Source organism: Ranitomeya variabilis, chromosome 1 (assembly GCF_051348905.1).
Source record: "Ranitomeya variabilis isolate aRanVar5 chromosome 1, aRanVar5.hap1, whole genome shotgun sequence".
NCBI classification, from domain to species: Eukaryota; Metazoa; Chordata; class Amphibia; order Anura; family Dendrobatidae; genus Ranitomeya; species Ranitomeya variabilis.
The window spans coordinates 676,248,308-676,260,988 of record NC_135232.1 but is presented as its reverse complement, the minus strand read 5'-3'; the positions used below and the strand labels follow the sequence as shown (position 1 = coordinate 676,260,988).

At 47.6% G+C, this 12,681-nt stretch overlaps 1 protein-coding gene across 1 annotated transcript in view; it reads left to right on the top strand.

Moving 5' to 3' along the window:
* The window catches only part of EXOC5 (exocyst complex component 5), a 55,012-nt gene that overhangs the window by 22,824 nt on the left and 19,507 nt on the right, over window positions 1–12,681 (top strand). Inside the window, exons 8-12 of the mRNA XM_077264734.1 lie at window positions 727–771; window positions 856–996; window positions 3,519–3,601; window positions 4,975–5,184; window positions 5,304–5,451. Coding sequence (XP_077120849.1) covers window positions 727–771; window positions 856–996; window positions 3,519–3,601; window positions 4,975–5,184; window positions 5,304–5,451 — 627 coding nt within the window. The remainder of the gene's footprint in view (window positions 1–726; window positions 772–855; window positions 997–3,518; window positions 3,602–4,974; window positions 5,185–5,303; window positions 5,452–12,681) is intronic.

Genomic DNA, 12,681 nt, shown 5'->3' with positions numbered 1-12,681 from the left:
ATGAAATAGAAAGGGCTCGCAGCTGCTGCTTTCGGAGGAAAAATTGTTCTCTACCTGTTTTATCACAGGAGCGAGTGTTTGTGCTATGTCCCCAGTCCTCTGAACTCATCATACTTCAGGAAGAGAAATGTGTCACTTCAGAAAGTAGTTGCTCTGAGCCCCCCACCCCTGGGTGGAGATATGGTATGCTCCGACCGTGAACCACAGCAGCTCTACATGAACGGAAACAGCAAATAACAGTACATAGGAGGGGCACATGTATAAGACTCTCAGTACAGGCACAGTCCAATTGTGGAACTTATTATTCCAAAATTTATTGTTTAAAACCTTTATGGGACAGCTCCATTAAAATTAGAGGAAAAAAACTATATAAGCTTATCACCAGGTGCTGACCTGTAGAATTCTATTACCAGATCATTTTTTTCTGTAATTTTAATGAACACTGTAAAAAGGAAAATCTAAAAACCATGGGGGATTGTGTTGTGGATCTACTAACAGACAGTGAAGGTGTAAGGAGAGAAAACTTTCCCACCGCACTACAGAAGTCCAGCTGAGCACTTAAGGAGCTGCCGACAAGCTTGTTGTTTCGCTCCAGGGACAGCCAGCAGAATTGTGAATGCAGCTCTGGCTTACCGCACACTGTAACTTGGGAGCAGGACCAACGCTGCTTTCTACCCATTACCCTTAGTGGCGTATTTCTGATTTTTTCTTTTCTTCTTTCCACAGGGGTATTCCCATTGTGTGGATGTGTACATAAATCAGTGCCAGGAGGTAATGTGGACCATCCATTGTCATGCAATGTGCAGATTCAGTCATGTTCACAGCCATGTTTATACCGGTGGCCTTATATTTTAGGGGGCCTACATGAGGAATGACATATTTGAGGACTCGGCTCTGTTGTGTCAACGTGTCAACAAGGAAGTTGGGGATATTTTCAGTAATCCGGAAATAATTTTGGCCAAACTTATACAAAATATATTTGAAATTAAAATCCAGGTACGGTTATACCATCTACAGAATGATTTCCAAGCGTCTCTTTAAATCAACCACGTTTTTCAGCCAAAGTGACTTGTGCTCGGTGTGAATGAGAATCTCTAGCTTTCCATTTACATAGTTGATGCATCTGGCAATGAAAACGTACACTTATCTCAGCATGAAGTGTGAATGGAGCCTTAAAGGAGTTGTCCAGGATAAAAAAACTTGTTCCTCTGGCTGCAGTTTGTTGGAAAAATAAACAATCTTTTCTATACTCACCCTCCCCGGGTCCTGTTTCGAGTCTCCACTATTGCTCCCAGTGTCAGTTATTGTCTGCAGCGCTGACCTCTCTGTAGCCAATCGGTGAGCTGAGCGGCTCGTGCCGTCTACTTGGGCAAAGCTTCTGAGCTCCATTATTGGCTGTAGTGATGTGGATGTGACATCAGGCGCTGCAGACCATCGCAGACACCAGGGGCTGTGGCCGCTTCAAATGTGCACTGAGGTGTTAACCAGCAAATCCTGATCCTTGTGTTAAAGTAAGAGGTAAGCTGACTCTTTGCTCATTAGAAAAAAAAAAATGAGCATGGTCAGTGACATACATATGTTCAGGGAGAGGGCTGGGGTTTGGATATGGTGTATGGTCCTTTTAAGGAGCCCATGAAAATTTTAAAGTTACATGGGTTGTGCAAGCTTGGCGCTCAAGTCTGCGGTCACTCGGTGACTGCAGACTTGTGAATCCTCATCGAGCACACAGTGCGCTCTGTCAGGGTTCTCTGGTGCCGGTAGCAGGCGGGTGCATGACCACAAGTATGTGATTTGCATACATGTGGTCACATGGCAACTAGACGTGCGAGGCTTTGATACAAGTAAGTCGGTACAAGTCTAGTTGGAATGTGGCCGGAAGTATGCAAAACATATACTTTCAATCACATCACTGCTCCTTCTTGACATTGGGCCATGTGCACACTGTGAGAATTCATAAGTCTACAGTCACATGGGGTGATTGAAGACTTGTATCACAAGCCCTTTAAACTCTGATGACCATCTAATGTGTAATAGGAGCCTTCCGATGCTTCCCGACAGATAATGTCATGGGAGAGAAGGGTCGGACTTTCTCTCCTCTCCCCAGTAGAATCACAATTAGCAAAAGGAGGTTCAGATGACGGCTATGTTCCTAGTATGGGTGCCTTTAAAGTAAACACACAGGTGAAGCTTTGCATTAGAGATGTGCAGAAAAATTAGTAGCAGCTGTTTCCGAGCACCCGTTTTGCTCCTTTGTTGCAGCCAGACTCCTCTTCTGTAGTTTGCATCCTCACCTACTCATCTGAGCGTTTGTCGCTTTCTAGACCCCACAATATCCTCACGTTGCTTAGGAAAGCGATCTAGGCACCCAGGAGATGCCGGGCTGTGGATCTCAGGTTGCAACAAAGGATCGAATCGGAGCTCTTAACTGGCTACTGCGACTCTTTTTCCTCACTTCTACTCTGTATGTGTTTTCATTGTCATTTCTCTGATATTTAAAGGTGTTTCTTGGATTTTGACGACTTAAGATGGGCTATAACTTTTCAGATAGGTGGCTGTCCAACTCCCGGCTACCCCACGAGTTAGCTGATACCAGGTTCCATGCCAACCAGATATTTATAGGGCACAGCTTCCCTTTACTTCCTATGGAGCTGAGCACCGTGGACAGAGCAATTGGTTGGATTGGCGAATGTTGGATTCCCACAGATCTGATATTCATTACTGCTTTAAAGGGGTTATTCACAACAAGGACGTTGTTAACAGAGGCAACAAGATGCCTGTTCTTCCCGACAATGGCTCAGAGCGGATACCAACCACTTCAGCTTCTCAACGTCAACAGAGCAGCTCTTCCTCTTCCACTCTGCTTTGTTGACGAGACATGACTGCTGACGTCTTGCTGATTGTCAGCCAGCTACCCGCAGTTGGGTAGCAGGGAGTCAGTAAGCAGTCATGCCCCATCAACAGAGCAGAGAGGAAGAGAAGCCACTGCCCTGTTTTACGGGTCATCAGCAGAAGATGCAGAATCGCCAGCAGGAACCATCTGTGATCACTCTTTGTCAGCAGAGATTGCGCCGGGCACAATAGGCAGGGAGTTAGCAACTACCTGCCTGTTAGTTCATAGGCCCGTTGTTGTATCCAACATGGAAGGGTTTTTTTTTGTTAATGTAAGTAATAAAACTAGAATGAATCCCTTTCCTTTTAGGGTTTCTTTTGTTGTACACATGATATTGCGGAGTATGGAGGAGCTGGTGGTGTTACCTTCTCCCCGTCCGCTCCCGGTATACCACTTACCTGTGTTTTTTCCTTGCTGACCTCTTTCTAGCAGCCGCATTGTATCCCCAGCAGCCTGATACCGCATGAGATTAGGTCTGGCTTATTTACATGGAGATGAAAAGAAAAGCTCGGCATTCATAATTTTGTTTACATGCGCTGTGACTAATTGTACAGGACACACATAATCTGCTCTTTCTCGCAGTCGGCTCAGATTTTGCTTTTTTTTATCCCCCAAATTTCGACTCCAGAATTTTGTGAAAGAGCATCTGGAAGAATGCAGAAAATCGGATGCCGAGCAGTATCTGAAGAATCTCTATGATCTGTACACAAGGTGAAATTGATTTATTTGGCACATTTATTTTGAGCAATGCAAAGATTTTTTTTTTTTGGGGGGGTGAGAGCTGTTTATCCAAGTATAAGCTGCAGGCAGAAAACACAGGAGATATAATTACTTTGAACTTCTTGTTGGGAGCTGTGTGTTTCAGGGGGGGTTAGAGTTGTCATTTTAGTTTTCTTTGAGGGTTGTGGTGGGGGGGATCTTGCATTTGCATGGAAAATCATCCTTCAGCTCACATATTAAGCCCTTCACATCAGCAATGTGAATGTTTACATGCCAACAGCATAAACTCTAGGAGGCAGAAACGTAAAGATGGTTGCACCGTATACAACATGTATCGCCTGTCCACAGAATAGGTGACAATTGAATGACTGCAGGGGGTCCTGATCACTGAACTCCCAACGATCACAAAAACGGGTGTCTTAAATATTCCTGTGAATGGTAGTGAGCATGTGTGACCAACTGCTCCATTCACTACCTGTAGGAGACAAGGTCGCACATGCTCACTACCTCTCTGTTAGCACAGGAAAATTTGGGCCTCCCAGTCTCAAGATCGGCAGACCTTCAGAAGTCATCTGTTTACCATATAACCTGTGCATATGTGATAAGTGTTGTGTATGGAATAACCTCGTTAAATGGTTGTATCATAAAGAAACAACCTCAAAGCAATATCTGCTCATACGTTTCCCATGCAGTGGCCATGCAAAAATGATGACATTCATATGCCCGGTCCAGGTGGGGAAAGTGCACAAGCCTCCCTGATATATCTCATAGTGAAGTTCCTAACCAAGGAAGACCCTCTATGCCCATGTGCTCTTAAGTAGGTCATCCATCATTGCAACCTAATGTTTTATTTTTCAACTGCATCTAAAATATCCGAAACCTGGATTCGCTTTGCAAAAAGTTTTATTCTTACACTTCCTACCGTTTTGTGGCAGCAGCTCTTATTCAGACCTATACGTCTCCATGGTTACAGACTACAAACAGAAGCTGTGTAGTCTTATCCGGCTGTCATGTTGTAAATTTCTATGTATTGCCTACATCAGGATTGGTGAGTAGTTGTAACACTTGCTACCAGACCAGATTGTAGCCAGAGATTGCTTGCTGTCTACAACCATGGAGATGTATAGGTCTTTTTAGGAACTGAAAACCCCAAACTGTGGGGATTTTTATTCAATGAGGACCAGTTGCAGCCATAGCAAGAATGTGTAATGTGATATGGGCAACCATGGCTGTGACTGGTCTATAAGAATGGGGGCTCTGGGTGATGGTGAGGATATGGTATAAGGATAGGGGATTATTTTCATTAATTGACTTATTTTTTTTTATTGACGTTGCTAAACTTTATTTGTTTTCTTTCTACCCAGAACCACTAGCCTTTCCACTAAACTTATGGAATTTAATCTGGGGACGGACAAACAGACGTTCTTGTCCAAACTGATCAAATCCGTCTTCATCTCCTACTTGGAGAACTATATTGACGTAGAAATTGGTTACCTAAAAAGTCGGAGTTCAGCGATCTTGCAGAGATACTACGATTCCAAGAACCACCAGAAGAGACCGATTGGAAGCGGAGGGTGAGTGTCCAGATTGCACGTCACATTTGTAATTCATTATGTAATGTACGTCATCTGAGGAGTGGAAACCCCAATGTTTAAGACCATCTCATGGATGACCCTGTTGTGTTCAATAACAGAATTCAGGACCTCAAGGAAAGGATTAGACAACGTACGAATCTGCCACTGGGCCCAAGTATAGAAACTCACGGGGAGACTTTTTTGGCACAAGAAGTGGTGGTGAACCTCTTACAAGAAACCAAACATGCCTTTGAAAGATGCCATAAGGTAAATCCCTTTTTAAAGGGGTCATGCTGTGACAGTAGGATAGGTGATAACTTGCTTATGGTGGGAGCCCAACCACTGGGGACCTGCACAGATCGACCGAACAGGAAAACCCACACAAACTCCTTTCAGATGTTGTCCTTGGTGGGATGTGAAACCGGGACCCCAGCGCTGCAAAGCTACAGTGCTAACTAGCGATGAGCGAGTATACTCGTTGCTTGGGTTTTCCAGAGCACGCTCGGGTGACCTCCGAGTATTTGTTATTGCTCGGAGATATGGTTTTCTTCGCCTCAGTTGCATGATTTATGGCTTCCAGATACGCTGAATACATGTGAGGAATGCCTGTTTGTTAGGGAATTCCCACATGTATTCAGCTAATCTGGAAGCCATAAATCATGCAACCGAGGCGATGAAAACTATATCTCCGAGCAATAACAAATACTCGGAGGTCACCCAAGCATGCTCTGGAAAACCCGAGCAACGAGTATACTCGCTCATCACTAGTGCTAACCACTGAGTCACCAAACTTCCCCCATCTAATGTGCCTATATCCACCTGTTCTATATAGATAAGTCATATCACTTACAGGTGATGGTGGAATATCTAGGAGAGCAGAAATCCCATGAACTGACTTGTAGCACCGGTGGTTCCTAATACAGGACCGCAAGATATCTTTGAGCTCTTTAGAACAAGCAATTCCTTCACAATGCCGAATGGCTGAGCGTTATCCACCAGGGGCAGTAGGACTGAATTATAAACCTGAATAAATGATTCAGCTGCCAGTACTTTTCTCCATATACTGTGTGTGTCCAATGCTTCAGTCTATAAACAAATTCTGTGTAGTCATTCCCATTCTGTCAAACACTTTGTAGACCTCCTCTGTTATTAACATCCTCTCAAACACTGCACCCCCACCGAGAGCATCATGGCTAAGCAGCTGCATGCAGCCGTATATCACCAAGCACAATGCCGAGCGTCAGATCGAGTGGTATAAAGCCACCGCCACCACTGGACTCTGGAGCAGAGGAAATGTGTTCTGCGGAGTGGCAAATCACACTTCTGTATCTGGCTTCTAATGGATGAGTCTGGGTTTGGTTATCCCAAGAGAATGTTACCTGCCTGACTGCATTGTGCCTGCTGTAAAGTTTGGTGGAATGATGGGCGTTTCAGGGGTCTGCCTCAGCCTCTTATTTCCAGTGAAGGGAAATATTGATGATCCAGTACATGACATTTTGGACAATTGTAGCTTCCAGTTTTGCCGGAACAGTTTGGGTAATGCCCTTTTCTCCTACGCCTCATTGGGGGACACTGGACCATGGGTGTTATGCTGCTGCCACTAGGAGGACACTAAGTAATACAGAAAGAATAGCTCCTCCCCTGCAGTATACACCCGCCTGCTGGCTCTCAGTGAACCAGTTCTTGCTTAGTGTCTGTAGGAGGCACTTGGGTCTGCTTTCAGACCCCACCGTTTTTATTTTAGTTTTTTACTTTTAATTCTATTTTTCCTTAACGAAGCGAATGGGGGCGACGGATCCTTTCTAGGTTCCGATCTACCCCCGAATCATCAACAGGCAAGTACGTGGAGCGTCCCTCCCGTATCCTTTCCTGCAACGTTGGATGCCAGCCCTGAGCTCACCTTACGGGCGACAGTTCCTTCGCGTTCCGATCTCCCCCCTCCATAGCAGGCGACCACATGGAGTAGCCATCCATCTACCTCTCCTGGAGCCAGGTGCATAGCCGGAAATGATATATATGACGTCCGTGTAGCCCCCCACTGCATCACCACTGATATAGCGGATGACGCATGGAGGCAGAAGCTCTCCACCCCCTCCCTGACTATGGCGACGGTGGATTGAGCACCGGCCCACCATATCTACCGTGAGTGCACTGCGGGGGCCGAGGCCCTGGGGGTCCTGGTTCCCGGGGTATGGGATGTCCGCACCTTAAAGCCCGGGTCCGTGAGTGGTCCGCAGTGCGGCAATTCAATGAAGGAGTGTGGCTTAAGAATGGCGCTAATAGTAGTCGCGGCGCTGCAGGCTGCAACCGCAGGTTTAAAATTTAGCCCCCGGCTTTTCCTCTTCATACAGGCCGGAGTTTTGGCCATGCCCACCGGCAGTTACCGCCGCCCACTCCTGGCGCTTCTCGTTCCCTGAGAAGCGCTCTTACTTCCTGATCTCGGAGGCCATCTTGGTACACCCACAGGGCTGATGCTGCGGCGCTGCTCCATCCTTTTGAATCACAGCCTTCAGGACTAGCGTTCTCTGTGCATACACCACGGACCTCCCCTGGGGACTCAAGACACAGGACCTGGGTAAGCTGCAGAAACATGGCTTAACCCTTCCCCTGTTAGTAAGTGCTCTCCTCAAGGCTATGCTATGCCTCAATCAAAGCCTCACAAAAAGTCTGGGAAAACCCACACTATGTTCTTTGCGGCATGTACCGCTCGTAGGGTGTCATTACCCCAGGGTCACAATACTGCATTATGCACAGCTTGTGAACCAGTGACTTTTCAGGAGCCACCTGTTACTGGTACCGAACCCAGTGAGCCTAGTTCCCCTGAGTGGGCTACCTCCCTTACCCGGTCTATGGCATCCCTGGCAAAAGCGTTAGAATCGTTCCGAGGCCCTTCCTCTAACCAGGGCACTATTTTGGACGACGCTTCCGATGATCAGAACCCCTTGTAGTCCAGGGGGTCGTACCTTGCCAAGGAGCTGTCGCTCTTCCAGGAACAGGACTCACGCCATATCCTCAGACCATGACCGGGATTCAGATTCTGAGAGCTCGATTTCTCGCTCCCCTTCCATTGGGGCTAGTAGAGAACCTGTTTCAGAGGACGATTCTGATACGTCCCTAGATAAGGATTTCCATCACGATCAGGAGACTCTTGACTCTTATGATTGAGTCAGTGAATAAGGCTTTGAAGCTTGAGGAGGAACCTTTATCTAAAACGGATCATGCCATGTCCTTTAAAAGGACCAAGCAAGCTCACAGAGTGTTTACCACTCATCCCGAATTTAAGGAAATCGTTGAATCTCACAAGATACGTCCAGATAAACGATTCACAGGGCAGAAGCCCATGAAGTCAAAATATTCCTTTGCCCAGGATCCAAGAATAGATTGGTCGCAGTCTCCCCCGATCTGGCCTGGCTACTAAATCTGTTTTATCCTCCTCGGAGGGCGCCTCTATTAAAAACCCAACCGATCGACAGTATGGCGCGTTCAGCCTTTGAAGCCTCAGCAGCCGCACTCTTCCCATCTTTTGCCACTACGTGGGTGGCTAAGGCTATCACCCACTGGGCTGAGGTCTTAGCTTCAGCGGTGCTGGATACCAATCTTCTCCACGAGATAGCAGACCTCGCTACTCAGATAGCCAGAGTTGGAGATTTTGTAGTGACCGCGTCCCTGGATGCCGCTAACTGCGCTTCTCAAGAAGCAGCAAACACCATCACCATCCGGAGGTCCTTATGGCTCAGGGACTGGCATGCGGATTCTGCTTCCAAAAAGTCACTGACTTCTCTACCACACCAGAACGGTCGCCTTTTTGGCGAAAAGCTCGACCAATTGATTTCCGAAGCTACTGGAGGGAAGAGTAAATTTTTTCCACAACCAAAGTCTCTGTAACGAAAAAATCTGGACAACTCAAACTGGTCCTCTACTTCCACATCTCCCAGTTCTGGACCGGGCACAACATGGAGACAGAGATTCCCTGACCTCTTATTAACCTTCCCCTTGATGGAGAGGCAGGCCTAGGCAGTCAGGATTCAGAGGCTCCAGAACGGGCAGATCTTCCACACAATGACTCCCTGTGGTATCCGGGGGACACCCTCAAAGTAGGCGGCCGCCTGCTTTCCTTCAGTGCCGCGTGGCTCTCGGTCGTTCACGACGAGTGGGTCCGCGACTTGGTGTTCTCCGGATACAAGATAGACTTCTTATCTCATCCTCCCAGGGCAAAAGCATCAGAGTTCTTCCAAGCTATAAGCTCTCTGAGAAAAGACAGAGTTATTATTCCGGTCCCTCAAAGCGAAAGGTTTCAAGGTTTTTATTCAAACCTCTTCATGGTTCCAAAGAAGGACGGTACAGTACAGCCCATACTGGACCTAAAACTGCTGATCATGTTCGTCAGGATGCGACGGTTCCGGATTTAATCGCTTCGTTCTGTCATCGCCTCCATGGGAAAAGGCGAGTTCCTGGCGTCAATAGAAATCCAGGATGCGTACCTCCACATTCCTATTTTTACCTTCTCACTAAAGGTTTCTTCGCTTCGCAGTCAGGAACAACACTTCCAATTCGTTGCTCTGCCCTTCGGCCTCGCCATCGTCCCCATCACAAAGGTCATGGCGGCTGCTGTGGCCATACTCCACACCGAGGAGTGGTGGTGCTACCGTATCTAGACGATATCCTCATCAAAGGCCCCTCTTCCGCGCCTGCAAGGAGGATGTGAACATCACAATAGATTCTTTTTCTCGCCTGGGTTTGAAGATAAACTTAAAAAAAAAAAAAAAAATCTTCCCCAGTACCAGCTCAGCGAATTTCCTTTCTAGGAATGATACCATTTGCCCAATTACACTTCCGTCCCTTACAGCAAGCCCTCCTGTCTGTTTGGGACAGGAACCCGTTCTCCCTCGACTGTCATTTCTTCCTTCCCCAGCGAGTCAGACAGTTTCTCAGGTGGTGGACATTAAAGTCTTCCCTGAATCAAGGGACGTCTTTTCTTCCAGTACATTGGCTAGTTGGGACAACAGATGCCAGTCTTCTAGGCAGTTCTTACATCACACTGCTCAGGGCCACTGGTCACTTCAGGAATCACGCCTTCCGATCAACATCTTAGAAGTTCGGGCAATTAGCTCTTCTCCAATTCCATCCCTTCCTGGCGGGGCGTCCCATCGGGATTCAGTCCGACAATGCTACTGCAGTGGCATACATTAACCGACAAGGGGGAATCCGCAGCATGGCAGCCTTGAAAGAGGTGGGCTACTTTCTCTATTGGCCTGAGGAAAACCGCTCAATGATTTCTGCGCTTCACATGAGGGAGTGGACAATTGGGAGACAGATTCCCTCAGTCGTCAAGGCCTCGACTCCGGGGAGTGATCTCTCCATCCGGAGATCTTCCACCAGATCCGCTGTCGTTCAGGCTCCACGGACGTGGATCTGATGGCCTCACAGCTAAATTCCAAGGTTCCCGACTTCATAGCTTGGTCCCACGATCCAGCAGCAATGGGGGCAGATGCACTCGTACTCCTGTGGCATAATTTTCGGCTTCCGTACATATTTCTCCCGCTCCCCTTTCTGCCGAGAGTCATCAAGAAGATTAGAGCGGAGGGAGTACCGGTAATCCTTATTGTGCCAGATTGGCCGTGCCGGGAGTGGTACGCGGAACTAGTTCAACTAGTCGCCGATGTTCCCTGGCGATTACCGAATCGTGCAGACCTCTTTTCACAGGGCCCCATTTACCACCAGAACTCCGAGGCCCTGTGTTTGACGGCATGGCCGTTGAGTCCTGGGTTCTAACCCAGGCAGGTTTCTCCGGAAGTCATCTCTACCATGATCAGCGCTAGAAAGCCTACGTCTATGCGCATTTATCATCGCTCTTGGAAAACCTTCTTTTCTTGGTGCAACAACCGGGGACGTTCCCATCGCACTTGGAAAACCTTCTTTTCCTGGTGCAACGACCGGGGACGTTCTCCTCTTGAATTTTCCATTTTTTCCATCCTCAAATTTTTACAAACTGGTTTGGACTTAGGTCTCGCCCTTAGTTCTCTCAAGGGGCAGATTTCAGCCCTGTCCGTTATGTTCCAACGCAGGATTGCTAACAGATTACAAGTGAAGACGTTCATTCAGGATGTCTCCCATAGGGTGCCGCCCTATAAGATGCCGTTGGAACCATGGGACCTTAATCTGGTCCTCGGAGTCTTGCAAGAAGCTCCTTTCGAACTTCTACAGGAGGTTTCCCTGTCTTTTCTTTCAAGGAAGGTTGCCTTCCTGGTTGCGGTCACGTCCATTAGACGAGTAACAGAGCTGGCGGCTCTGTCTTGTCAAGTTCCGTTCCTGAATTTGCATCAGGATAGGCTGGTTTTGAGAACATCCCCGTCCTTTTTGCCAAAAGTTGTCTCATCCTTTCATCTCAATCAGGAGATTGTCTTACCGTCTCTCTGTCCGGCACCAGTACATCGCATTGAGAAGGCCCTCCACACACTGGATTTAGTGAGAGCTCTCAAGAGATGCGTCTCGCGGATGGCATCCTTCCGGAAAGGCCAAGGAAGGGGTTTCCCGCTTCCAAGGCGACAATAGGCGTTCAGCTATTCAGGAGTCGTACTGAGTCAGAGGTCATTCTGTCCCAGCAGGGATTAAGGCTCATTCCACTTGGTCAGTGGGTGCGTCTTGGGCCATCCGGCACCAAGCTTCGGCAGCACAAGTTTACAGAGCTGCGACCTGGTCCAGTCTGCATACGTTTACAAAATATTGCCATATTCATTCTCCGGCCTCGGCAGATGCGACCGTCGGCAGACGAATTTTGCAGGCGGCTGTGCCACATCTGTAACCTGTGGGTACAAGGAGCAATTACAGTTGATTGTTCCCCACCCAGGGACTGCTTTAGGACGTCCCATGGTCCTGTGTCCCCCAATGAGGCGTAGGAGAATTAGGGATTTTTGTGTACTCACCGTAAAATCCTTTTCTCCGAGCCAATCATTGGGGGACACAGCACCCACCCTGTTAGCCTAATGGCTTTGGTTTTCTGTATTGCCTTGGTTTTGACATAGTTCATCCTGGTTAAATGTTAAGCTCCTACTGCTTTGTTACCGAACTGGTTCACTTGGAGCCAGCAGGAGGGTGTATACTGCCGGGGAGGAGTTATTCTTTCTGTATTACTTAGTGTCCTCCTAGTGGCAGCAGCATAACACCCATGGTCCTGTGTCCCCCAATGATTGGCTCGGAGAAAAGGATTTTACGGTGAGTACACAAAAATCCTTATTTCTGTTTCCCATGACTGTGCCCAGTGCACAAGGTCCATAAAGATATGGTGGGGGAGTTTGGAGTAGAAGGACATGATTGGCTGCACAGAGCCCGGACCTCAACCCCATCCAACACTTTTAGGATGAAGAATCTGGTCTCTTCCTAAGATCCTTGTCTGACCTCACAAATTCTGGATGATGGAGCAAAAATCCCCACAGACACTTCCAAAATTCTGTACTCAGAAATGCGGAAGCTGTTATATCTGTAAAGAGGGAGTGAATC